Consider the following 26506-nt stretch of genomic DNA (forward strand, 5'->3'; position numbering starts at 1 on the left):
TCCACTGAGCTGTGAACCAACTGCACAGTTTAGGAGAAAGGACTTGTTTTTCAGTCTGCAAACATCTGAAAGTGTCCAGTCCCAAAAACAAACTCAATCTTCACCGGACATAATGACAAAACACCTTGATGCTGCATTTCCTCAGAGGTACAAACAAAACAGGAGGAGGTTAAACTCAGCAACAAGAAAAGCCAAACTCAGAATTGTAGTGCAAAACATTGAAGACGATCTTTATTGTTCACAGTTAAACACAAGCCACTGCTTTAAGGACTTCCTTTTTTGCCATATTGTCCCAGTTTCTCTTGCTCTGGTTAGAGTCCTTGTTTTTTTCTTCAGTTTGTGCTGATTGTACCTTCTGTCTTGATTTGCTGTAGTTACTACGGTTGGCATTTAAAGTGGATTGTTGAACATGCTTTAGATAGCGAGGCAAAAGGAAGTGACAGCAGGAGTTTCCAGTGGACAACAGGATTTTAACAAGTTCCAAAACCGGAGTAAACTTTTTAATACTTAGGCAAAATGAAGAACTCCACATTAATCGACCTGCAGAATCGGAGCCTTCTTGAATTTGATGATTTTGGTTTTGTTTCTCACATGGCACCGGCTTAATGTACACTCCCCATATGAGAAACAACTCATCCTTTTGGAGCCAGAAACATTTCACTTCAAAATAATCAGCTGGTCCGCATCTGCATTGTCTGATATACATTTCAAATGTCCTTTTGAATGCCCTTCATGGCTTAATAAATAAAAAGTAAAAAAGGTACGACAGAATGTGTAATTTAAAAAAAACAATGTGAGTGCATCACTGAGTCAGTCCCAAACACACATTCACACATTTTATCCTCCTGCTGACTTATTTTTGGACAAGTCCAATGTCAGCTTCTAACGTTTCCCCAGGAGACACCAAACGTCTCTACGTACCAATCACTTCCACTGTTTCGATGTAACACTCGCTCAACATGTACTCTGATATCACAAACACATTAGTCCACATTCAATCCTTTAGCACGCCCAACAGTTACTTCTCTTGCTTTTTGGGTGGTTTATTTGTCTGTTGTGATTGAAAGTGGCAGTTTTATGTTTTTACTTTTAAAGGGACATTTCACTGCAATAATAACTTAAAAAACGATCTTGACCTGGTGGTTTTGACAAGAATAAGTTTATGTTTTATAATTTAAAGTTCTCTCTCTGAAATTTCTGCAGACAGAGCCACTTCATGGTTTAGCATATTCTCTGGTAACAAAACATCCTATTTGTTTCCCTGTAACCTTGTAGCGATTCTTCAGGGGAATGAATAAGTATTTAAACAAAAAAATAACAAGCAACACTTGGGGGAAATCCTGTTGTCCACTCAGAGGAATGGAACATATAACACTGAATCAAAAGAGTTGCTGACATGTTACTCTTTTCTGATTTGTAGCTCTTCTCCATCGTTAAACTTCAGTCTCAGTCCTGCATCCCAGCTCAGTTCTGTTCTGTGTCTCTAACTGTGCTCGTGATGTGTTTCATTGTAGTCCATGATCTTTAGCTGCTGTTGCCTGGGACGACCTGACCCTGCGAGACCCCGTCCTACACCTGGTCCTGCCCCTGTTTTTCTCCTGGGGCTTTCCTGGCTGGAGGCCCGCTGCTTAGGCTCAGACGGGGGCTCCTTGGTGGGCACAGTGAGAGGGGTTGCTGGGGTAGGTTTAGGTACAGGAGCTTGAGGAGGGGGTGGATTTGGGATGGGGGAAGGTACAGGGCCGACGGGGGCCATTATACCTGGGCAGGGCGGCTCCACACAAAGCTCAGTTTTCAGGCCGTGTGCGAGGCCGGCCAGGGGTGGCGGCGGTTGCTCTTCATCACACTGGCTCTCGCTTTTGTTACGGAACAGCTCCCGTGCCCTCATGCCCAGGAAGCTCTTGGCGCTGGGGTAGGAACCAACGGTAAGCGGGGCGTCAGAGGGGTGCTGCGGTGTCAGCGAGTTGCTATGGGGACAGGATGGGTAGGGCTCCACCAGCAAGGGCGGGGCCAAGTCCTGGCTGCCGTTAATGGAGTGAGCTGTTGTTTTGGAAGAGTTACTCGCCTTCGGTTGCCCTGGCGATAAAGTGCTGCCGTTGCCTTGAGGGGTGTTGTGTAGTTGTCTACCGCCCGCCTCCTCGTTGGTGTTAGGTTTACTTGGTCCATCTGGCCCCATGACACTGTAAAGGACAAAACATGTTAGTACCAGTATAAATACCATTTACATAAACACAAATTAAATGTATCCATAGAGTTACTTTATCATCTTTGATATTGTATGGTGTAAAAAAGAAGTAGTACAGAACACCAATGTCATGGTCTCTACAATTGTAAGGCCCGGTGTCCACCTAGTGTTTTCTTCTGAGCGCCAGATGTTTATTTGTTCTTAATGATTAGACAGCGTTTGCAGCAGCAGACAGACTTCCGGAGAAAGAGCGTACAGCCAGCTCTTTTCTGCCCAGAGCAGCATGGAGCCTCAGACTGTAATGTAAAACCTATTTTAACATACATGCTATTACAAAAACATGTTTTAATCCAGCTGATCTTAAAACAACAGCTCGAGTTTAATCAGAAGGGTCATGGGTCAATTAATATCATAGAAAGTGCGGTGGAAAAACATAAAATGATTTTTTTTTTTTTTTTACACTCTTGCATTGTTTGGTTTTCTATTTGCATTTTATTTAATGGATCATTTTGCATGTTGAGGATTACAACACAAACACCGGTCAATTTAAACAGTCAAGAGCCACACAAAAAAAAAAATGGAACCATTGCTCCTCTAAAATGTTACATGGTGTACTAAATTTTGGGGTAAATGTAACATAGTATAATCAAAGCGAATGGACCTAAATAGAAAATATAAGCTGGGTCTAAAGTGCTCTAAGTCTGACCTGGAGTCAGCACCAGTGTGTTGGTTAGCTCTGCCCCCTGGTGGTGAACTGCAGACTGTGCTGGCTGGAGCCTCCATCTCCACTCTGCTGTAGAGCTGCAGGAGTTCAGTCTGCAGCAGCTGAGTGATTCTCCTCTGGGCCTGATACCTGCTGTCTGAGGCCTGCAGCTCGGCCCTGCAAACAAAGACAAGAGATGGGAAAATGTCAAAGTTGAACAAAATGAAAACAATTTAAAAAGCCAAGAAAACTCAGAGAGATAAAGAAAGGAACACTAACTACACATGGAGGCACGGAAACAGGTGGCCTGCATATAACATGATATTTGTACCAGCATCTATCAAAGTTAGGGCTGTCGGCATTAACTAGTTAATCGTGATTAATTTAGGTCTGAATTTAGTGCATACATTTATTTTATATCAGATTGTTATTTTTGTCCCTTTAAAAGGTACACAGTAGATGGAAACCGCTAGTCAAGTACTCTCAGCTTAACACAGTATACAAATTCAAAATAAAAGTCTGACAATCTTTTTTTAATACAAAAAAATCTGATGAAATTTAGCGATTTGTCACATTGATACATTCAACAGCTCTGATCAAAATGCATACTACATCATAACGAATGATGTCTTATTGACCACAGATTCATTGACTGTATTAACGATTGGCCTCATTCTGACCAATTGAAGGTTAACACTCACCTTGCTTGACATTTGACATCCTCAAGGAACTTCTTCTGCTCCACGATGAGGTGTTCTTTCTTGGTGAGGTGCGTTTCCAGCTCAGCTACTCTCTGCTGCGAGGCCTCCAGTTTCTGACCCTGCACCAGCAGGCTCTGCCTCAGCGTCTCTACTTCTTTCCCGCAAGAAACTTTCAGCATCTGGGCCTCCTGTAGGAGGAAGGTTTAGAGTTAACAAAAAGACGTGTGAGAGAGTGACAGAAACAGAAATGAAGGATTGAGCAGCTATTTTCTCAGATTTCAACATTTAAGAATATCTTGCTATTTTATACATGAGTTATTTTAATTTACTGTTATTTACTCTTTTACTACAACACATCTCTTTAACAGTATTCATATTTATTTATTTTTGATATTAACCTGAAGCACAAAGAGGAATCATTTCCACACAAAGATCATCCAAATACTACAAATGTATCCCGAATGCTTCTCATTTTCAGATGAGTAACAGTTTCTTCCCCTCTGCTGTCAGCTCATGAACAATGTGGCTCCCCTCACCCCCCACACAGACAGAACACAGACCTCAGCCTTGCAGTCAGAGAATATTACAGTAATGTTAAGTCTGAAGCTATGCTATGCTAACCTGCTGTTTTTAGATTTTTCCTGATTAATTGTTTTGCACCAAAACAACACGACAAATTCCCTGTGTGTGTGTGTGTGTGTGTGTGTGTGTGTGTGTGTGTGTGTGTGTGTGTGTGTGAGAATGTACTTTTGCAATAAACGCATATACTGATTATTTTTAGATGTGTTAGAGCAGACAGTGTTTACAATGAAGGAACAAAGGGGCGTTTTCCTCACTCTACACGACACAGACAGAATAACTTTATTTGTGAGTCCGGTAGATAACGGTCAGCCGCCAACACTTGTGGCTTCAACAATGGATACTTTTCAGGATTTGCTACAGGTAGAACACACAAATGTGCTGATGAGATCTACCATTGATGTCAGGTAGTCTCATTTAAAAACGTTAAAAGCACACTGTAGTCTGTGAACGATGATGCTAAAAAAAAAAAAACACTCTCGCTGGACAGTTTGACTCAACGCCCACCAAACCCAATTAGTCTCCCTTTTGCACCTCAGTATGTTGCCTCTGCAGTTTTCTCCACCTGTCACACACACAAACACGCACACACACCTTCCTTCCACCATACCTTTGTATTATCGGCGCCGGCGTGGTGTAACTCCTGCATGGACAGCTTATGAGCCTCCCCGAGGAGCAGCAGCTGCTTGTTCAGGAAGCTCATCTGCTGCTGGGTGCTCTCGCTGTTGCTCAGCTGAAGGACAAACGAGACAAACAATGACGATGGAGGGCAGAGCGGAGATTACACCACAAATCAAATCTATCAGCAGATATCAGGGAAGACATCAAACATTTGCACTTCAATGTTTCGAGGTACTTCGCTGATCAATACGTTCAACAAACTGCAGAAAAAAATATGCATACATGTATTTCAGAATCAGAATAAATGGGTTTCATTGGAGGGGTTACTTTAGTCTGACACAAATACTTTATGACAGAAGTTCAATTTGTGGTCGACTTTAAATGAAATTTTATGCTTTAAGGATCATAAAAATGATCAGCACCCAGTCCCTGACTTCACAGGATATGAAACCATTCGTACTCCTAATCTAATAACTGAATGGATGGTGTCTGATTTGAAATGCCCGTGTCATGAACCAACAGCTCTTTGTTTATCAGGTTTTTGTTCAGTCTGGGTCAGACTTCAGACAAACCCCAGGAGGCAGAAAAACACCAAGACCCCCCCGCATCACTGACCCAAAAATAGGGAGGGAGAGCAGTCGTCTCCACGGCAACCGAGCCATGGGACAGTCTGCAGTCTGCAGAGATGGCAGGAGGTGTATGAGCGCTTCCAAATTCTGACCAAACTGTCCCTGAGTCTGCCTGCTGTCTTACTAAAGTCCTCCATTAGTTAACCTATTGGTTTGAATTGTGCACTGACTGAAGGGCTGCAAACAAACACTCCTGCTGACTGAACAGGAAGCAGCTAGCTGTCAGGGACAAAATGCTGCGTGAACAGTGTCCATATGTGTCTGTTAGCAGGGACGTGTTGATCTCCTTATTTGGAATTGAACACCTGCCCAGACATGTAAGATGAAAATGAAGACGGCTTTAATCCTTTAATCCTGTGATGCTATGGTGGTGGGGAGTGTAGTTCTTTTTCCCAATGTTGGGAGCGATATCGTATGAACTTGTGTCTCCTACAGAAGCAGAAGATAGATAGATACTTTATTGATCCAGAGGAAAATTCAAAACCATCATTTCACACATTAGCACAGCTCGTGGTCAGTCTACCGTGGAGATTTTCACAGAGGAAGGAAATAGATTCTCTAATAAATAAATAAATAGACAGACTTCTGGTTTTTCTTGTTACCCCTCTCTGAGCCTGGGTTAGGTTTTGAAGCTTAACGTCAAGGTTTCTGCATTTGTTTCCCTGGGGAGAAATTTATCTTGGATATGGGCAAAAACTTGCTGCAGATAATACAAGGTGTAAAATAAAAAATTCTATGACGAGATGTTGTTGAGCAAAAAAATTATCTTTGATAAAAACAAATCTGACCACTCAATGTTTTAAATAAATTCATTTGACCAGACGTGACTGAAATGTCAGTGGTTGGGGGGGGACAGATATCCTGGCAGACTTTATTTAGCCTATAACAGAAAGGAAACAGCAGTGCACCATAGTAACATCACAGAGACTTCCTGTGGATCCTGAGGAGGTGGGAGGAATGAGTCAGCAAGGACAGCACATCAGCATCACATCAGCTGAAGACTGTGGGCTAGATTATCCAACTGAAGTGCGTAATCTGGATATTACACAGTGTTAAGGGAGTGAAAAGTTGCTGTACAGATTTGAACTCTTGGTGCAGCCTGTCAGCTTGATACCAATGTCAGACCCCTGCATGAGGTTCACTGATGAGTTTAAAGAAAGGAAACGTTTTGAGTGAAGGAATGACACAAATGTTAAAACTTTGTTTTGGTCAGAAGAAAAAATAAATATAAAAAAAATAATAATGTAAAAATAATAATAATAATAATAGTAATACATTTCTGATGTTTCTGCAATTGGATTCATATCTGTGTCTGCAGCACTTTTAAATTCCTTTTTTAATTTTGGGGCTTTGATTAGTTGCACTCCAATGAAGCATTTTATTTCAGTCAATATAAATTCTAGAGTACTTCTTACCTTTATGGTCATCTGGTTGAGAAGGTGACCGGTGTGACACACTTTGTTGTTGGCCCTCTGAAGCTCCGCCTCCAGCTCATCCATCTTTTTCTGACACTCCTGCAGCTTACTCTGAGGACACAAAAAAATGGATTCAAAAAGAGTGAAAGTATATCTCATACGGGTGGTTACAGTCGACAGACACATTCTCACAAGATCGTTTCATTGTTAAGAAATGTGACCTCTACAGTGATGCAAACCTTTGTTAGAATAAAACATTATCAGTCATTATAAGAGTGTGTGAGAAAGAGTGTGTGTGTGTGTGTGTGTGTGTGTGTGTGTGTGTGTGTGTGTGTGTGTGTGTGTGTGTGTGTGTGTGTGTGTGTGTGTGTGTGTGTGTGTGTGTGTGTGTGTGTGTGTGTGTGTACCTGGAGCTCTTGGTTCTTGGTGTAGTAGTCGTCTCGCCCCTGCTGCAGCTGTCTGATCTGACTGTGCAGCCTGGTCACCACCGTCTCCCGGTCATCCCACAGCTGCCTGTAGCGCTGCTGCTCCACCTGCAGACTCTCCCTCAGAGAAACAATGTCCACACTCTGCAGGTTCAGCTGATCCTTCTGCACACAGGCAAAAATGCACAAGTTCAACACAAAATGTACACACGTTTATGAATGTCATTTAAAAAAAAAAGTGTTTCAGCATTTTGCAGCAGTTTGTGCATTTTTTTTTTTTAAGCATCTTTAAGCGAGAGCGAGGAAAAGAACAAACACACATTTTGCTCCTGAAATCTCTCTCACTGTGCACCCCTTTTTCAGAATCAGAAGATTAGCAGGAATGTAATTACTCTTTCAGCTGATTTGGGCATGAATGCCTTAGTGTTTCACCTCTGTGTTGACATTTTAGAGCCTCCATGACTTCTTTGTAAACATCATGTGTGAAAAGGCAGTCTGTCTCTGCAGAGCGCTGCAAATAATTCTCAGCTAATTCGACAGCTAACCGCTGTGAAATGCTGCAAAAGTAATCAGAGGATGTTTTCCAAATATGTTTTCTCCTTTTCTCTGCTTATATAATACATTTCTTTTATTAATTTTATTTTGTGTTGACCTTGTTGACCCAAGTGGACAAGTACTAAAGTTGTTTGCATTTGCTATGTCATCCTGTACATGTGCAAGTAAGGTTTTCAAACAAACAAACAAAATCTCACCCTGCTTCCTTTTAACCGTCAAATGTCACACTTACGCATAAAAATTGTAAACAAAAGCTGAGGCAGTGGTAACACGAGTATAAGAAACAGTGGATCTTATCCATGACGTTGCTGCCTGTTTTGATCTTAAAGAGTCATTTGGGTCATATTAAGGCAGTTTGAGCTGTTACATGCTCAAACAGGGTTAATAATCAGCAACATGCAAACTTGCCATGGCGTTATTCTGCTCTTCCAGCGCAGTGGCGTTGATGATGCGTCGGAGGAGACGTCGGTTGCGGACGGCGTGCTGCTCCCTCTTGTAGCGCTCGTACAGCAGCTGGTTGTGCAGCAGGAGCAGCTGGCTGCGCAGCGTGTGAAGCTCGTCCAGCGGAGCCGAGCCTGGGGAGGCCGTGGTAATGACAATGTAATTCACACAGACACACACATTCACAATATTAATGACTATTTAAGAGAGGAAGGCATGAGTTATTTAATGAGAATATAACAGGAAAAATACTAAAGGTTAATGGGCGGGGCAGAGAGGATGATTTAATATAAATCAATGAAAGGTAAACAGTCTTTTAAATAGGTCATACCGTAACACAAACACTGTAGATGAGTGTGTCGTCTGGATTACGTTTGAAAAAACAAATATAATGACAATCATGGGACACATTTTTCTAACTCTGAGCAGAACAGTTCTAAACTGGTTAATTAATCAACGTTGGCATTTGGTAACTGCTTCGATTCATCATCTCGTTTATGTGATATTTCCTGATGTACGATGACGTTTAACATTACAGCTGCTCGTCCCTGTACATGAAACCTTTAGGAACCTTTTTGTTAGCTGCATTTATTAAGATGGTTCTTTATTTAAGGGATAACTGCTGCGACACAAATAAACAGATGACTGAAATTCCAAACAAACACCTTTGGGGAACAAACAGGCGCATGATACAGATGTTCATTATGTGAGAAATGCAGTTATCTTAAATCCCTGTTATCGGCCAACATAACTCTGAAGACAGAGCTCCACTTGTCAGCATGAACAAAGAGGAGAGCAGAGAGAGAAAAGATTCTCCTGAGAATCTGAACAGCCTTTGGAGAGTTCCCGTCAGTTAGCTTGAGGCTCTGAGTGCAGTTTTCTTTTAGATGAGATCGAGAGTACCTGACTCCTATCAGTCGATAAGGGCCGATGATTAAATTCCAGACTTGTAATGACAAAGTTGGCAGAGAGTTTCTACAACAACACAGAGGGTTTGTATCTTGTTGAGAGCTGAAGCTGGAGAAAAAAAGGGATTCTTAGCGTGGTTGCTGCGAGGGCATACAGGAGGTAAAAAAAAAAAGAAAAAAAAAAGAAAAGAGCCAACATCTGAATTTTTGAGCTGATCGAGTTCTGCGTGACTGTGGGAACTGTGTGTGTTTGATTAACCTCAGTTGAACAAATTCCCTGTCTGGCTTGGTTCTAACATGATGTTCACGTCTCAGAGCTCGTGATGAATCTCTAGTCATGCCTAAATAATGCTCCATCTGGAGTCTTTATAAGAGCCTCTTTTATCAGCGTGTGTGAGCGTGTTACCTCCAAAGTGCGTCCAGTCAGCTGACTTACTTGGTAAAGGTAATCTGTGAAAGGAGACAAGGAAGAAGCACATGAGAAAAATGCGGATGTTTCTCTGTGAAGATGCGCCGCTGTCATTCTATCTAATTCTGAATGTCAGTATATTAGGCCTGCACAATTTATCTAGTTCTAATTTCGGTTACAATTGTGTCTTCCTACCGTCATGAAAACCAGATCATCGATATTCAACAGTAACTGTGCTGTGTGGTGAGTTGTGCTCGTTGTGTCCACAGTTGTGTGTTTGTTGTTACATTTATTTTCAATGTATTGCTTGTTTTTCACAGTGTTCAGTTGGATAATTGTGCGTGATGCAGACGTTGTAAAATCAATAAGTAATCGTGTTTTAAAATTGTAATCTCAACATCAATCAAAATAATCCTGATTATGAGATTTACCATCATCGAGCAGCTCTAGACTTTATGTAAACAAAGAGGACGCAAGAAATCAGGAAAATGTTCACCATGGTTACAAAAAAGGACGCTCCTTTTCCTACAGACTTTTAACCAACACTTCTCTGAAGCCCCGTTTCCACCAAGCCGTTCAGTTCGGTTGGTCTCGGTACGGCACACGTTTTGTGGCGTTTCATAGACTAAAGCCGAGAAAGGTTAGTAAATTTCCAACCCGTACCTTTCTGTTGGGGGGCCAAGAATATCCCGCACACAACGGCAATAGAAAACAATCACAACCCCGCCATGTTTAAATTAGCGGGTTGATTGTTTTTTTCAGCTATCAGCATCCGGCTTACACAACGCCGACCAAATATGGCGTGATTGGCAGTGGAAACACAAATAGGATCAGGCTTTACTGAACCAAACTGATCCATACTAGACCGCTTAGTGGAAACACGGTTTAAGACACTAGTGCAGTGGCCCCCTGCTGGACACTAGCAGAATTACAGAATGACAGGTTTCAACCGCGGATTTTCAAGACATGAGACTACAGTAACATTTGAGATACAGTGCAAACTCCAGCCAAAGTCAACAACACTGATATTAGATTTAGCTTTAAAGATTAACTAGATTTCAAACCAGATATTTCCATGTTTACCAGCCTGGACTCGTCCCTGCTTTCAGGGTTTAGAGTCGTTTGTTACAGCCACACTTCAGGCTCTTTGTCAGAGTGCTTGGCTGAGATGAAGCTGAGGATGAAGGCCCACTGAAATGAGTGAAGCTAAACTACTATGTGTTCAGAGATGACTTCGCAGACAGTCTCTGCTGTTGTGTTATTGGCTCTGAGCACTGGTTCTGTGTGTGTGTGTGTGTGTGTGTGTGTGTGTGTGTGTGTGTGTGTGTGTGTGTGTGTGTGTGTGTGTGTGTGTGTGTGTGTGTGTGTGTGTGTGTGTGTGTGTGTGTGTGTGTGTGTGTGTGTGTGTGTGTGTGTGTGTGTGTGTGTGTGTGTGTGTGTGTGTGTGTGTGTGTGTGTGTGTGTGTGTGTGTGTGTGTGTGTGTGTGTGTGTGTGTGTGTGTGTGTGTGTGTGTGTGTGTGTGTGTGTGTGTGTGTGTGTGTGTGTGTGTGTGTGTGTGTGTGTGTGTGTGTGTGTGTGTGTGTGTGTGTGTGTGTGTGTGTGTGTGTGTGTGTGTGTGTGTGTGTGTGTGTGTGTGTGTGTGTGTGTGTGTGTGTGTGTGTGTGTGTGTGTGTGTGTGTGTGTGTGTGTGTGTGTGTGTGTGTGTGTGTGTGTGTGTGTGTGTGTGTGTGTGTGTGTGTGTGTGTGTGTGTGTGTGTGTGTGTGTGTGTGTGTGTGTGTGTGTGTGTGTGTGTGTGTGTGAGAAAGTAAGGGGGTGGCAGATTCTGAACAATAAAATACTTGTCCTCAAGTGGGTGTTTCCTTTGGCTGCAGAAAGAGTCTGAAAACAACCCAGGCGAGCTTTGCACAGTGGACAGGACATCCAAACACTCCGGAGATTCTTCAGAACGATAAACAAGTTTCTGACACACTGAGGGAAACGGCAAGCCTTCAGGGAGCAGAATACCTCAACCGAGCTGCACCAACCTCTAAATGCGTTTAATTATTAACATTGAGTTTATCTGAGTCTGCTTTTCAAAACAACTTTTTTTTAGAAACACCTGAAGCCTTTCCAGGGTTTAAAGGTAACAGAAACACCTGTTGTGTAATGTTGTTACTGCAGTACAGCTTTTGTAGGCCACATAGAATCCATTTGGAAAACTGCATACAAACAAACAAGGGTCAAGACGGCAGATTTTAAAACTGTGAGACTGTTTTTTACTGTATCCCACAGCAAACTTGATGTTTGTATCAGAACACTGCACTGTGCACACTAGCTATCTGCATGGTGAACCGTATCGTGAGTTTAGTGGATCGTTACAGCCCCACTGGAGAGAGTGATCTCGAGCAGCTTTGAGGATTACCTCTTGAGCACTTTATCATGGTGGTCGCTCCCCTGCTGAACAAGGCGATCCAGCACCTCCAGTGGCGAAGCAGACACCACCCCTTCCTCTTCTCCGTCCTCAAGCCCTTCCTCCCACTGCGACCTCTCCATCGCCGCCTTGTGCACCGCCTCCGATGTCTTCTGGCCCACGAAGAGCGAGGCGGCCCTCGGAAGAGCCAGGTCAAAGAAGGACTCGTACGGCACCGGAGCCGGGGTTTTGCTGCACGGGCTCGGGGAGAACATCCCGAACTTGCCCACCTCATCTTCCGGGGCGGAGGGGCTCCGGTGCAGGTGGTGATCGATGGGGGTAAAACATGACTGAAAGGACCAGGACTGGTCGAGACCGAGGGCTGAGCTCCTGTCTCCTCCTGCTCCTCCTACTCTTTCACTCCCCACACCGCCGGTACTCGCAGTGCTCTCCACTTTATCATGGGTGGCTTCATGATGGGCGTTATGACCAGGGCCTCCGGACTGGTGGTTGGAGAGGGTCTTTTCTTGTGCCTGATAGCCGGTCAGCGTCTCAGTGGTGTGATAGAAAGGGGAGTCGAATCCCCTCAGGCCCGACAGCTCCTGCTTCTCCTCAGTGATCTTCAGCAGCTCCTCTGTGATGGCGGCTGCAGCAGAAACAACATATGGAGGATCACGTAAAAACTGAATGCTTGTTGTGAATGTCAATGTCTTGCTCTTAAATGTCTTTGCATTCACAACAAGTGCCAAGTACCTGCTATAGCAGTTAGAAAAACACAGAGGCTTGGGGGTTTGTGGTTTCCCTAAAGGGGAGCTAGCTTAAGCAGCAGAGCTCGTAGCATTTGGCAGATGCTTTTATCAAAGTGATTCACGGTACTGAAGGTGCATTTTATTTTTAGTACAAGTGGCTGGAGGGGGATTTAAACCAATGTGAGTGCAGAGCTAGAGGAAACACAAAGGGATATAAACAGGTATGTGTTCTCATGCTTGATATTTAGCAGAAGAGGAGAAATAATGTGCAAAATTAGGTGAAAAACTTTTAGGTTTGGATAAAACAGTCAGGTCAGTAAGGATTTTAAAATGTGACCGTGATCACAGGAAAATGAATAATCTCTCCAACACAGGGTCGAAGGATTTGTTTGCTTCGATGGAGGCTTTCTCTTCACGTTAAAAATCCTCATCTTCTAACAAAATTGTTTTCATTGAAATAAAATGTCTTGTGGTCATCAACCGTATGCTATCCTGTGTGTCTTATTGGTACATCTAAAGTGGAACAGTTTAGCAGATTTGATTCAGACTGTGTCAAGGTACACATGGACAAACACAATCTGGCTCACAGCTTCCTTGGCTTCAGATAACAACACAGCAACATATGCTCAGACGTATTTCTGCTCAATGAGTAAACGCCTTTTTGAGTTGCACTGTATCCGGTTCTACGGAGGACTAACAGTCGGACACTCACCCTCCTCCCTCTCTTTCTCCGTTCTCAGCTGAAGTTCCAGCTCCTGTTTCTTCATAAAGACCGACAGCTCGGTCAGAGTCATGGAGATGTTCTCAGAGTCTGAGGAGGAACAGTCACATGTTTAAACACACCTCTAACGTGCTTCGTTTTGGAGGTGTAATGACCTTTACAGAGAACTGTTGTTTGACCGCACGTAATGACTGACCTCTGTTTGTAGCTGCCTCTGCACTCCTCTCTGCGTCTTTCACAGGCTCCTGTCTCACCAGTGCAGGTTTGTTGCTTTCTCCATGTCGGCGGTCCTGCAAACATCACACAGGTAAAACATTATCTCATCATACTCTTATAAAACAAACCAGACCCCCGTTAAGAAGCAGCAATACATTAATAACCATTATGACCTCCTCTCTCTTTTCCTGCTGCTTTAATCCTGTGTACTCATTCACAGTCTTTAACCCCTTTAAAAAAAAAAAAGGAATTCTCAGGATTCAAGTACATCATTTAAACTGGCAGAAATTGTTGTTGCGTTTGTTCCTAATTAAACAACACAAAGCAACTACTGGATCAACAAATCATGAAGAACACAGTGGACTCCTGCAAATCGTCCATGACAGGAAAATCATTTAAAAAGTGTCCTTTAAAAAAAGAAAGTGTTCTTCCATTTTTCTAAAAACACACAAGCAGCCGACTTATCACATATCATGTGTGACAGAGGAACATGTAAGAGAAGAGGGGAGGAACCTTTCTTGGTGGACTGGACTGGACGGTGTTGGCTGGTAGGGAAATGATGGGGAAGTCGTCCGACAGTGTGGGAGGTGGAGAAGAGGTGGCTGGAGTGCTGGAGGCGGGGGTTCCTTTCCCTCCTGCTCATGTCACATCAATGAGATGGGAAAATAAGAGTGTTAGTAAAAAAAAAAAAAAAAAGGAGACGCCGAGCTGAATAGAGTACAGGTTTATGTAAAGGATGAAGCGTTGACCTGATGTGCAGTGGAAGCGGCTGGGAAGGTGTGAGGCACTGTGGGACAGCTCCAAATTAGGCGACATGCCCCTGGAGGAAGGGGGCGTGGCCATGCCACACAACGAGGAGGGGCTCCACAGAGGGTCCTTCCCCCCGCAGGAAGAGTTCAGTTCACATGTGGAGTTCTGCAAGATGGTAGAGACCAAACAGAAAAACTCACTACAGATCACAATGAAGCTTCTCAAAGCTGAAAATCTGAGCTCCCTCAATTTCAGTTCCGATTTCTTACACTTTGGGGAAATTATTTTTCTCCCTTCTAGCAGGGAGATCGTGTCTTTATCCAAGGAAGTTCTTCATTGCAATGCTTAGCTCAATGTGGTTTATTGTTGAGTCTCTGTAAATAATATAACAAACAGTTTGGTCTAGACCTGGAGCCGTACTCACAGGGCCTCCTCTGTATACATAGCGCCTAGTGAGGAAATTCTGAGAAAATTCTTAGAATCATGATGTTTTCTAAGAATTCCCTCCTAAAGTTCAGAGTAGATTCTGGTAAAGTTGGCAGTATTCACAGAGCATCTGAACCCTTAGGAGATCATTCAGGAGTAGTGAGGACTTTTAACAGACTCAAGGGTTCCTCAAGCGGAGGAGGTAATGGTGGAAAGGCACTTTTATTATTGTCACTAAAGAGGAGCAAATGAAAACAAAAAAGATACAGCAAGGAAGGACTCGTACTCAGAGAACAAAAGGGGAACAGAAGGCAGTCTTGATTCATTGTTGGGCTGAACAGAAGAAGATCAACGCAGGCGTTTCAGGCTGTTGTGAACTTTCTTTAGCGCATAGTGAGCTGTGCATGTTAGTCCCTGTAAATGTGGTAAATACTCCACAGGTGCATTTAGGTGCAATTACGGATTAAAGCCTCTTCACAGGCTGCAATGAGCATGTGTGTTTAAACACGTTGTAGCCTGTATACATTTAAAGTACGACCGTGTCTTTGCTGATTATCACTACTTTCTTTAATACTAATCTGGACCTGCTCCAGATTAGTTCTCTGTCTGGGTCAGAGGGAGTGTAAAGCGAGGACAAACCCTCAGACAGACCCTGGGGAGGAGAAAAACACCCAGACCCCTCCCGAGAGTGGCTGGCCCAGTAAGAGTAGAGGAAAGACGGAATCTCCATGGCAACCAGCCCCTAGGGGGGTTTTTAAAGAGGTGGCAGGATGAGGACAGGGACAGGGGGCATGTCCTGTTATTCCCAAAGCTTGGGCCTGTATTTCAATCTGTAGACAAACCAGAAACACATCCGTCTACTTGCATGGTGTGGCTTTGAGAAGAAAGAAATCAATTCACCGCCTATAGAAGAGCTCACAGCAAACTGAAGCTTAACAATGAAATGCTTTAGTGTTTCCATCTGGCAAGTTACGACGGACCAATCATGCAACCCAAACCAAGACTCTGACAGCTCTGTGACGCTATCATTGATGATCTTACCTGCCGTCTGGAGGTCTGTGGGCTGCGGTGGGAGGACTGTGTCCCTGAGAAGGGGGGCAAGGACAGTGGCGGGGGAAGTGGCTGCCTTGGAGTGGAGAACGGGGTCGAAGAAGAGCTTCCTGTTGTCAAGAAGACAAACGGCCTGATCAATGTTTGGGGGATGCTTCTAACGACGTGCAATCTGAAGTTCTTTCTGTGTTTGGTGTTCGTCCTTTAAAACCGTCAGAAAAGTCCCTCTCTTTTACTGTCTTTCAATCAGAAAGTGACTTTTTTAACTGCTTTTATTATAGATTCATTTGTAGATAAAATGGTAAAAATGCCCTTCATTAAGTTCTCCAGACAATGTTATGTCTTTTAAAAGTCTCGTTTTACACCAAAATCACAGCAGCCCCGTGTCCACCTCGCATCTGTTTGTGTCTGGTTTCAATGAGGAGAGCCTTTGCGGCAGAAAGCGGCCGCCTGGAGGAAAAAAAGGCAGCGCCTCGCATCGATTTTTCTGAGCACTTGTACTCAAAATCTTTCAACCTTTCAGGAAGGCGCTGATGACGTGACCGACAACAGATTGTGTCATCTACCAAACATCCTGTTTGCTCTGTGTCGGAAATAAAAACATGCAGTAAAAAGTTACAGAGCAGTGTCGGTCATACAGCGGCCGTTGTCGTAGAAACGGGAGGGACGCTTGATGCAAGTGCTCCAGAGCGCACAGTCAGTGGAGACGGGGCCTAACCAAGTAAAAGGCTGTTTCTAATTCCATTATTCACCGCTGATATTTCTGACAAATACAGAGGCTAAATGCTTTCTTTACATCGAATAGAGACAGAAAGAGACATTACCAAATCTTTTTATAAGACGAGAGCGATAACCTGGTGCAAAATAAATGAAATGCAGTATGATGCCCCCATTAAAGCTCATGTAGTTCATGCCTTCGCCATAAAAGCATCATTGTGAAGAGTTCTGACCGTAGCTGCTGTGGAGGTCTGTGTACGGGCTGGAAGTGCAGTCCTGTGGTCGCAGATGGATTTGAGGGTAAAAGTTCTCAGGCATGGTGGCGTAGCCCTCCTCACAGGAGGCCTCCTTGGGGTCTAGAGACACTTTGGCACATTCAATGACGATATCATGGATTTCGTACTTTTTCCACCTAAAGCAGAGCATAGCACCATCAGTCACAAAGATTCACATGACTCGCATCACGCCGACTCGTCCTTTCGGCAGGTCAAAGCAGCGTCGGACTCACCTGGTGGGGTCAAGCTCGTGATCTTTAGTTCCTGTCACCAGCTCTGGGTGAATACGCACGTGTTCAAGCATGGGCTGTGAGGGAAGGTTGAACACTTGGTTATAATAGTTGTTTTAAGGTTACAGAACCTAGAATGAGGAGAAAGAGGAGGAGCGGCAGGGATCGGATTCCTCACCTTCACTACCTCCTCAAAGGTTTCCATGTTCTCCTTCATGCTGTAATGGGAGCGCAGGTAGGACACAAAGTTGCACGGGTACATGCCGTAGAGGCGGTGGAAGAGAGAGTAGACGCTGGCGTGCAGGTGGATTAAGTAAACCTCTGAAACGTGACCTGAACGTGCAGAAAACACACACTTTGAACTCAGCACGGACAAAAACAACAATCACATTTACAACCATTCAATAGTTTGACGTTGTTAGTTTCGGCTAAGCTTATCTACCCAGATCTTTTACCACTCACACTCACTGTCACAACAGCAACATCCTGTAATGCATCCTGAGTGACTGAATAGGGAGATGATATCAAAATAGGTTTCATATTATTATGAGTAAATGTGTGCAAAATGTCCCTTTGCTTTGCTACCAGTTTTTTTAAATATTGGACTAGTATCTCTCCACCTTCAAGACAAACACGTCTCTTTAAACATGCACATATATGATTACATGTTTCATAGGCCTCTGGTGTGAGACATGACAGGCTGCACATACCAGGATTCTTCAGGTTCCAAGATGCCAGGCGGCCGAAGATGTCAAAATACTCCCACAGGTGTTGTTTCCCAGCTTGAGGGATCATGGGTAATAGAGTGATCAGCACCAGCACTCCAGTGATCAGCACCACAACATCTGTATCTGTCTGCAAACATAAGGAGTCACGGTTAGGATCAAGTGGGAGGTGAACGGGTTGAAATGACTGACGCAGACTGAAATGACTTCAACACACTGTAATGGCTTCAGCCTGTCAATTCTACTTCCACATGAGTCTTAAAGAGATGACTGAAGCTCATGTCTTCTTCAGGAAAACTGAATTGAGCTGCTCTTAGTGTAATCCAAAAAGAAATCCTGATGATATATAAAGACATTATACAAAGAAGAGTCCAACTCCAAACATCACATATGACATAAAACAGCCGGATCCATCTGCACTCTTCCCTGAGCCTTGACGCAGAGATGTCAGCGTTCGCCGAGTCTTTACCTTGAGGCATTTGAGCAGCGAGAGGAGCAGAGGGTATCTGGCGATCTTGTGGATCCAGGACGGCTGCTTGCGGATGACGTGGCCGAGCAGAGTGAGGGTGGGCAGCCGGCAGGCCTGTTTGGTCATACACTCGTTCATCTTGTCCAGAAGGTGCTGTAATGGGGGGGCAGCAAGGTTAGCTCTGTATTTAACAGGTGAGGTTGTTTCATTTTCATTCATTATTGATTACACACATTATTGTGTGTGTATTTATGTGTGTGTGTGTGTGTGTGTAGCATGTTCAACAAGAGAGCGTAACATTAAATTTTCCTTCTCTGGATTAATAAAGTATACGTATGTTTTATACCACCGCTGATTCACAAAGGTTCGAGGTCGTATTTGATTTCAACGGAAATGTTAAATCAGTTCGAGGAGGTCAACAAATGTGCCTATTGATCTGGATAAAGTTACATCTTCATCGGCCAATCTGCAGCCGTGTCCAGCAGCAAGCTGAACTTATTCTCCCATTAGCAATCATGCTAAGCTAATGGGCTTTGTGGCTCATTAGGCCAGGTTGTAACAGCTGCACTCTGATCAAAATATGTTAAGCATTCATTTCTTTGTGAAACAGGATGTAAATATGTGCTTTATGTTACAGACTTGTTTAGGCTGCAGGAGTAATAAAATAACAACTGTGCAAAACAAGCATCAAATAGTAAAACCAAATACACAAGTCTGAAAATGATCAAATGAACAGGTATTTGAAATAAAAAAATTGTGTCCAATCAAAAGACGCTCAGTGAAGAAATCCCCCATCGCAACCTCAATGTGAGAAACTGGAAAACAGTAAGAAGAGTCTGCAGAGAGAGTGTTGGAAAGAGAAGAGGGAAAACAGAGCCAGGGAGAAGGTTAGCATTATTTCAGCTAATAAGCCTAGCCCAGTCGCTAATGATTTAGATCCCACAGTTGATTTAAAAGACAATGTATCCGTCTGTGATCTGTTCCTCTTCTGTTGAAGTCTTCTTACCCGGACACAGGAGGTCCATAAAGGCCGATGATGCAACAGAGCAGCCATAATAAGCTTAAAAGGCATTGTGTCTGTCCCTTCAGAGCTCAAGGCTGTTAATGTGTCTTTGAACAGGTTAGCGGTGGAAATCAATTTCTAAATGCAGCAAAGTTTAACTCTGTGGTGAACACATTTGTGGATTCATTCTGCCTTCTTATTCAGATCCTGTAACCGTAGAAATTCCAATGAAGTTAGCTGACGTGCTTTTTTTAACAGTATAAAGCCGTCTTGTGGCCGGGTGAGGCGTTAAGCTCCCACTGGTGATTTCTTACCTTATCGTGTGGTTCTCTGGCTGAAGAGAGGATATGCATGGCCTGTGCAGAGTTTGTTTCTAAAAAGTAGTCCACCAGCCCGTTCAGCAGCATGGACCCTCGCTCTTCAGGGAAAGCAGAAAGAAGCATGTGTAAGATAAAGAGTTTATCAAATCAAGAAAGTTTTAACAGCAGTTATGTAAAGAGGCCACAAACACAGTGATGTCATACTAGTGGCCCTACCAGTGCTGAGCTGCTCGTTGATGAGGCCTCTGATCTCTTCGAGCTGGTGGAGGTCGGAGGTCTCCAGGAGTGGGAGGAGGTCCCCCACATTGGGCTGCTCCCGGGCCATGGTGGCGGCAGTGCTGGAGGTGGTGTCCTCTTGTGGTGTCCGTCCCTGCCCGCCTGGAGGACTCCTGGGGCCACCCACCAACACAGTCTCCAGGCACCTCTACAACACACCAAGACCAGATTTCATAAACATTTCTCAGAAATCGTAAAGCCTTGATCGAGGATTACTTGGCATGTGATAATATCAACTCAGTGCTGGGAAGTTAGTTGTTCACAATGGAAACAAATCTGAATTATGTCCTTAAGGGGGATCTGGCCTTTCATCAAATTTAGAAACAATTGAGTGTGAATGATCATTTACAGATTTTTTTTTCTTTTTCGAAACTGTATTTATCCCCGTGGGGCAATTAGCGCACCAAGCGCTAAGTTCGACCACACGCGCAGCGAACTGCTCTTCTATAGGCGGTGAATTGGGTGTATACAGTTCGCTGACAGAGCAGGGGGAGCAATTCAGGGTTCAGTGTCTTGCCCAAGGACACATCGGACATGTTGCTCGCAGGAGCTGGGGATCAAACCCTGTCACCCATCTGGGGGAGGGGCTACTGCTCTTTATGATGTCACAAAGGGAAAATCTTCAAACTGCCTGTGTGAGCACACATTTTCTGAAATGTGGAGCAGGCAAAAGGCAGACAGCATGAGGGGGGGTTTGTAGACAAGCTAGGGCACAAAATGGATCAATGACTAAGGATTCATGAGAAAGAAAAGACAGAACTCCTTAACCCAAACTGTGAGTCTGTATTTTTTCTACATCATTTTTTCTCACTAAAAAAGAATTATGAAATTAAAAGAGAGCTCACATGCGTGTCTGGCACTTAAAAGTCCACGAAAAGTGAGCAGACTAGCATCTCTTGATGGAGAAAAATAATCATCACAGTCAGCCTTAAATTCAGATTATTTTCTTTCAACTGACAACATTATTGGCAGTGTTTGAAACGTCTCGTTGCTGCAATGCTTTCGTTCAATCAAGTGTCAAAGAGAGCCAACATGCACAATGAAACTGGAGCAGCTAAATGGAATTCCGCCATCGCTCATTTGATTACCTAGACCTGTTTTTATTTTTGACAGTGTCATCCCTGGTTCCCCCAGTGGACACATCGTTTCGCTGAGTGGTCCCTCTGCGATGGTGAAGCTAATGTAGCCTAGCTCGATAAGGACGGCACATTTAGCTGGTGCACAACAGCTGGTGTCACTCTGTTTTCACCAAATCTTGTGTGGCGGCCTCCTTTTTGTGAATGAGAACAGAAACAGTCGGTGTCGGCCTTTATGATTAATTAACCGTGACATTTTAAACCGAGGTCAAGAGTAAAACCGGCTCATCATTAGTGACATGGAGGGCTATAGTAAACCATGGTATCAAGTTTGTCATTTACTATACAAGTACCTTTGCTGATTTACCAAGCAATTACATTCAATTTCACCTATTTGAGTGATACATAAACTAAGTATTAAATAAAGAATATGATGACATGTCATTTTAGAGAAAGTAAGATAAAGCGATCAAGTCTATTTTCATTGCCTGATCATTTGATTTGTTTAGTACCATACATCATGAAACTACAACATGTAGTTACCATGGAAACACATTTAAACCCTATGGCATGTCAAAAAATTCTTCAAAAAAAGATGGCTTGTATCATGATGTCGATTTCAGGAACACACTGTTATATTTTGTTCCTCAAAAAAAAAAAAAGAAAAAAAAAAAGACACCAACACATCCTGCACAAACACAAAAAATGATGAGCCAACCTTAAACCAGCTCTCACATAACTACCGAGACATCCTGTGAGGTCACACGAGCAGAGAATATTAGCAATGGGTCCTAAACTGTCTCACAAACAACGACTGAAACGTCAACATTGTTAGAATGCAGCATAAATGAAGAAAAGTTCAGAGAACAGATTAAGAACGGATTAAACACATTACAAAGCGGATCTCTTCCAAGACTTAATCAACAGTATTATACATCCAAATAGATGACCTATACCCTACATGACCCGGCAAGACACTTCTATTTCAAAGCTTCCTATTCGACACGAGGCTGGAATCGAGAAGGGCCAAATAAACTGAAGGAGAAAAAAAAAAAAAACACAACATCATGCGTTTACCACTTCAGGTTATTAGCATGGTCATGTTTTTCATGTATTCAGGATCGACACTGGGGGTAGGGGGAACCTAAAAAAAATGTGCATCTGAAAAACAGGCAAAAATAATCCTGATGGGCAGGTCATTATCGTCAGGGTGTCTGCACCCAGCAGCTTAGTCTCTAACACGAGGAATGAATCAGCACCGGAGATCTCGTCAGCGGCAGATATCTCCGTTCAACACTTAGGTCACAACACTCGACGTCTCAAGAGGTGATGATCAGTGCCTGAATGCTGCAAAGATTCTTTTTTTCTGTTTTTTGAAGTGCTTACATGCTAAAAAAAAAAATATTCCATAACTCGGAAATATATAATCTTCAAACAGAGTCACGTGCTGGAGAAAAAGAGAAGATAACAGGAGCTCATTTAGAGAGCAAGACAAGAAGAAATGGATCATTAACCCTCCTCACATTAAGTCTTTTTTTCATTAGTCATATGATAGATAAACAGAAACACGTCAACATGAATCTTATGACAAATAAAGACAGCTCCTGATGGTTGAATAATGCAGGAAGGCACAGCATTGTGTCGCTGTTATCAATTAACTGGGATCTCAGGCAGCTTGGGAACACTGCGGAGCACACAAAGAACCTTTATACAGTCCGGACACTTCCATGTCGACTCCGGAAATGACATTAGACTGTGTGTACTCAGGTTTTTCTCCTTTGTGAATATTGAAAGTGCGCTCAGAAAACAGACAAACAGCTGTTTGGTCACTGGAGAGAAGAGTTGACATGAACCAAAGCTGCTGTGTTCTGTTGGCAGGTGTGGACTTGTTCCAGGTGAGGAGAGGCGGTGGACAAACATTAACTGTACGGTGACGGGCTTTAAAATGTCAGAGTATTACTATTCAGTTTCTCTGCCTTCAATGGATGAACTGCATAATACTGTCGCTCAGATAACTCCATATTTCTGAACTCCAGCTCTCTGACCAGATCCTGAAAAAATAAGGAAACCAGGGAACTTCTTTGTTGCCCCTTCTTGCTCTTTTAATAATTTACCAGACTACATGAAGTCCATCTGAACCACCAACTATTCTATACCAAAGACGCCTTCTTCAGGAAATGTTTTATCAAAGTCATGACGGTGAGCTGAGATAATATCCTTCATACTGCTGCCTTTTATTGAGATTTTAATAATTCAAACCCATAATGTGGCCAACATTAACTTATCTGTTTCACTATAGATCCATACCTGTACCAAACAGGTTTTATAAAATAAAATCACTTTAGGCTGATACATCCTACTGTGTGACTGCTGTCTACCCAATAGTCTAAATGAAACATGGAACCAGACAGACTAATTCAGAGTTAAAGCCAAATTAAGGGGATTTAATTATAGGAAAAACACATTGTTGTGTCTGAATTGCTATCAATATTTCCTGAAAAAGTGGCCTGCAATTGAGAAGCAATGTTATATTTGGCTTTAGGGCATGACATTTACATAAAATACAGCCAAATTAACTGATGATAGCTCCAAATAATTAGACTAAGAGGTTACATCTCCTGCTTCTGATCAGTCTTTGTATCCTGAGAAATTAAAAATCAGTATTACCTTTCCTGGCTGCACAACTGTAAGCACGAATTTTAAAAAATAAATAAATGAGGGTAAAGTTGTAAAAAAGAAAATATATATATATAGACATAAGGCATGGTGACAGTGAGGATTATCAGTCCACTATTGTATGTGACAGAAGGGTCGAGAAGGTCAAACTGTGAAATCAGTGACCCACTTTGTCTACATGGAGACAGGAGAGACTGTGGACACATGCTCGATCACAAGAGGACATTATTGTTCAAACTGTGTTGTGATATACAGACGAGACTTAAATCATGAGCGAGCATTATGCAGAAAGCTGCGGGGTGTACATTCAATACACATGCACATCGATGCATCAAAGAGGCAAATATACACTAAAATGAAAAGATGATTGTTCGGCTGTTGACATGCATGATGTGTGCAGCACAGAGCGCGGACAGGCTGAGGTCTGAGGCTTCATAAACACGGGAGCTGCTGCTGGATGTGGACTGACCACTGGCTGCTGCTGCTGATTGTCGTAAACAACTCGCAGAGAACAATGGGCAGGGTTGGGTTTACTTTATCCGATTAAACAACATGCAGGCATCGTTCCTCATGCAAACCCAGAATACGTGCAATCCTCGTGAGAAAACGCAGATACAATCCCGACTGAATGGTTCAACCATCAGCATTTACAAAAAATATCCATGAACTGGGTCTTTCCAAAAACAAGTCAGTCCCAGCGCTGAGAGCTAACGTTAGCTGGGAGCAGCGACCCACACTCGGTCTGCGCTTCATCTCGCCTGTCAGCTGAGTCTAATCGATGGAGAAGCACGCTGAACAGCCTGTGTTCAGTAAAACAAGTCATGTGCCTTGAGATTGTCTCTAATAAAAATGCATTACATGTTAAAAATTAGACCTGTTTACCTGTTAGAGTAGCTGCACTCCACAGGGCGCCGCCATCTTGAACACCTCACAGCCCATCCCACCGCAGTCAGCCTCCGCTGTCGGGCTGCATGCAAAATAATCCCACAAGTTAGCGCCCGGCAATCCGATGCCAAAACTTTTACAACTCAATCACGGCAGCAACATCCAGTAGCACTGCCTCAAGTCACTTCTAAAAACACAGAAGTAGTATCCTTATCTTTACTCAAAGTGTATCTTCTCCTCCTCTGCAGCGCTAAGATTGTTTTTTCCTCATCTCCTCATTGGTGGAAGGATGAAATGAGTGTAATGCGGTTTCGCGTGACCCACATGCGAAAAGCGCATGCGCATAATGGATCCGTTATTTGACAAGGCAGCATTTGACAGATCAATTTGGGGAGCCGATACCGTCGCAAAAAAAATTAAATAATGACATTTAATGAAACACAATGAAAAGTTAGTGAAACAATTTGACAACAAAAAGATAACGAAAAGTAGATGTGTATAGGAGAAAAAAAACCCAACTTCAATCAAAGTTTCAAACAAAATCATTTAATTATTGAATATTAAATATTCAATATGTATTATGAGGGGAATGCACAGCCAAAAAAAGTGTTATTGATATTTAAAGGCATCTGTCAAATAAAGTCAAGCACATTGGAAGGGGCATTCACCCTTCAAAGCTCCGCCCCAAGTTTATTTGGCTTTTCCAGGGAAAATACTATAAAAGGTGATCATTTGTCAACATACTTACCTTTCTTTCTCCTCTGAATGTATATTTTTTTCAGTCAAGACTCGAAAGTAAAATCCTGACTCAACGAAGAGGCCCCAATTAATATTAATTAATTAATTTAATTTGTTGTCTTTTACTGTCAGACTTTTACAACCATAGTTTAGTTAATTAGACTAATTCTAAGTTTCGTCCAACATTGTATTGTATTAGCTATAACATTGGCACTTGAGAAAGGACCTTTAAGATTAGTTCTTCTTAGTCGTTTTGTTTATCTTGTGTTGTTATCACTGTTGTAGTTATTATTATTATGTGTCTCTGAATAAAAACAGTTTAGCTGCTGGCATGATGTGTAATTGAGAACTACTTTTTCTGCAATGGATTAAGCAGTAACCCAAATCCAGAGCATGTGAGCCCAAAACAACTTAGAGAGCCAGAAGGTAACAAGTAAATCAACTTAAAATGTTTCTCTCATGTTTATTTGGTGCTATGATTTGTGGATAAAAAAAAAACCTCCCCACAAGTTTTACTCCTAATGTATAATATCACAACCAAACAGAGAGTATGTCATGATTTAGTTTTCATTTCCAGTTTTTTTTATTTCCTGTCTTGTATTCCTGTTTGTGTGTGTTAATGTTTCTTAGTGTTGACTGTTTCCTAGTGTAGTGTAATGTTTACTAGTCTTTAGTGTTTCCAGTTTTATTATAACGTATTCTCCCTGTGCTTCTATGTTTTCTTACATCCTTCAGTTCCCTGTGTTTTCAGTGTTCCAGCTTTTACTTTGTGTGTTTTCCCTCCTGTCTTGATTGCCCTGATTAGTTTCACCTGTCTCATTAGTCTCACTTATGTCTGATTACCCCTGTGTTTATTTAGTGTTTCTTCTCCTCTGTGTCAAATCATTGTGTTTTTGTGCCAATCAGATGTTTCCGTGTGCTCCCTGCTCCTGTGGTTTTCATTTTGGATTTGTTGGATTAAGTTTTGAGTGACTTTTTGATTTGCCTTCTGCCTTTTTAGTTTAAATAAATATTCCTTGTGTTTCTGGTCTTGGGTCCTCCTCCTTAGTTTTTTCAACCCCAGTCGTGACAGTAGAAGTTCTTGGTTGGTAATTCAACATAACTTAGTTGTATTCTAATGTGCAGGGTGTCTGAGTCCCTTGTGCTTTTCAAAAGAGCAAATAAAACTACAAACAAAACAGCATAACAAACAGCAGTGCCATATGTGTGTGATAAAACCAGCCATATATCCAACTTCATGTCAAC

The 26506-nt window shown here is 42.7% G+C and overlaps 1 protein-coding gene across 1 annotated transcript; it reads right to left on the bottom strand.

Annotated features, from left to right (window-relative positions):
- Window positions 1–203: 203 nt before the first annotated feature.
- Window positions 204–24866, bottom strand: tsc1b (TSC complex subunit 1b). Its single transcript, XM_079363709.1, has 22 exons — window positions 24521–24866; window positions 19827–20034; window positions 19605–19708; window positions 18288–18440; window positions 17804–17948; window positions 17272–17426; window positions 17097–17170; window positions 16822–17000; window positions 15863–15981; window positions 14395–14560; window positions 14159–14280; window positions 13626–13719; window positions 13421–13519; window positions 11972–12605; window positions 9566–9609; window positions 8219–8385; window positions 7238–7420; window positions 6831–6941; window positions 4776–4898; window positions 3587–3774; window positions 2889–3062; window positions 204–2177 (listed from the first exon to the last, which is right to left on the bottom strand). The coding sequence occupies exons 2-22, from the start codon at window positions 19933–19935 to the stop codon at window positions 1484–1486; spliced, it is 3837 nt and encodes a 1278-aa protein (XP_079219835.1). The 5' UTR covers window positions 19936–20034; window positions 24521–24866; the 3' UTR covers window positions 204–1483.
- Between the last annotated feature and the right edge of the window lie 1640 nt (window positions 24867–26506).

Source organism: Symphodus melops, assembly GCF_947650265.1.
Source record: "Symphodus melops genome assembly, chromosome: 16".
NCBI lineage: Eukaryota > Metazoa > Chordata > Actinopteri > Labriformes > Labridae > Symphodus > Symphodus melops.

What these genes read in the sequence shown, in the direction of transcription:
- tsc1b (XM_079363709.1), bottom strand. Translation starts at nt 19,935, where the DNA reads ATGGCCCGGGAGCAGCCCAATGTGGGGGACCTCCTCCCACTCCTGGAG. An exon ending in CACAGACCTCCAGACGGCAG is followed by an intron (nt 14,561 to 15,862) that starts GTAAGATCATCA and finishes ACCATCTTGCAG; the next exon opens with AACTCCACATGTGAACTGAA. An exon ending in GATGTCAAATGTCAAGCAAG is followed by an intron (nt 3,063 to 3,586) that starts GTGAGTGTTAAC and finishes CTTTGTTTGCAG; the next exon opens with GGCCGAGCTGCAGGCCTCAG.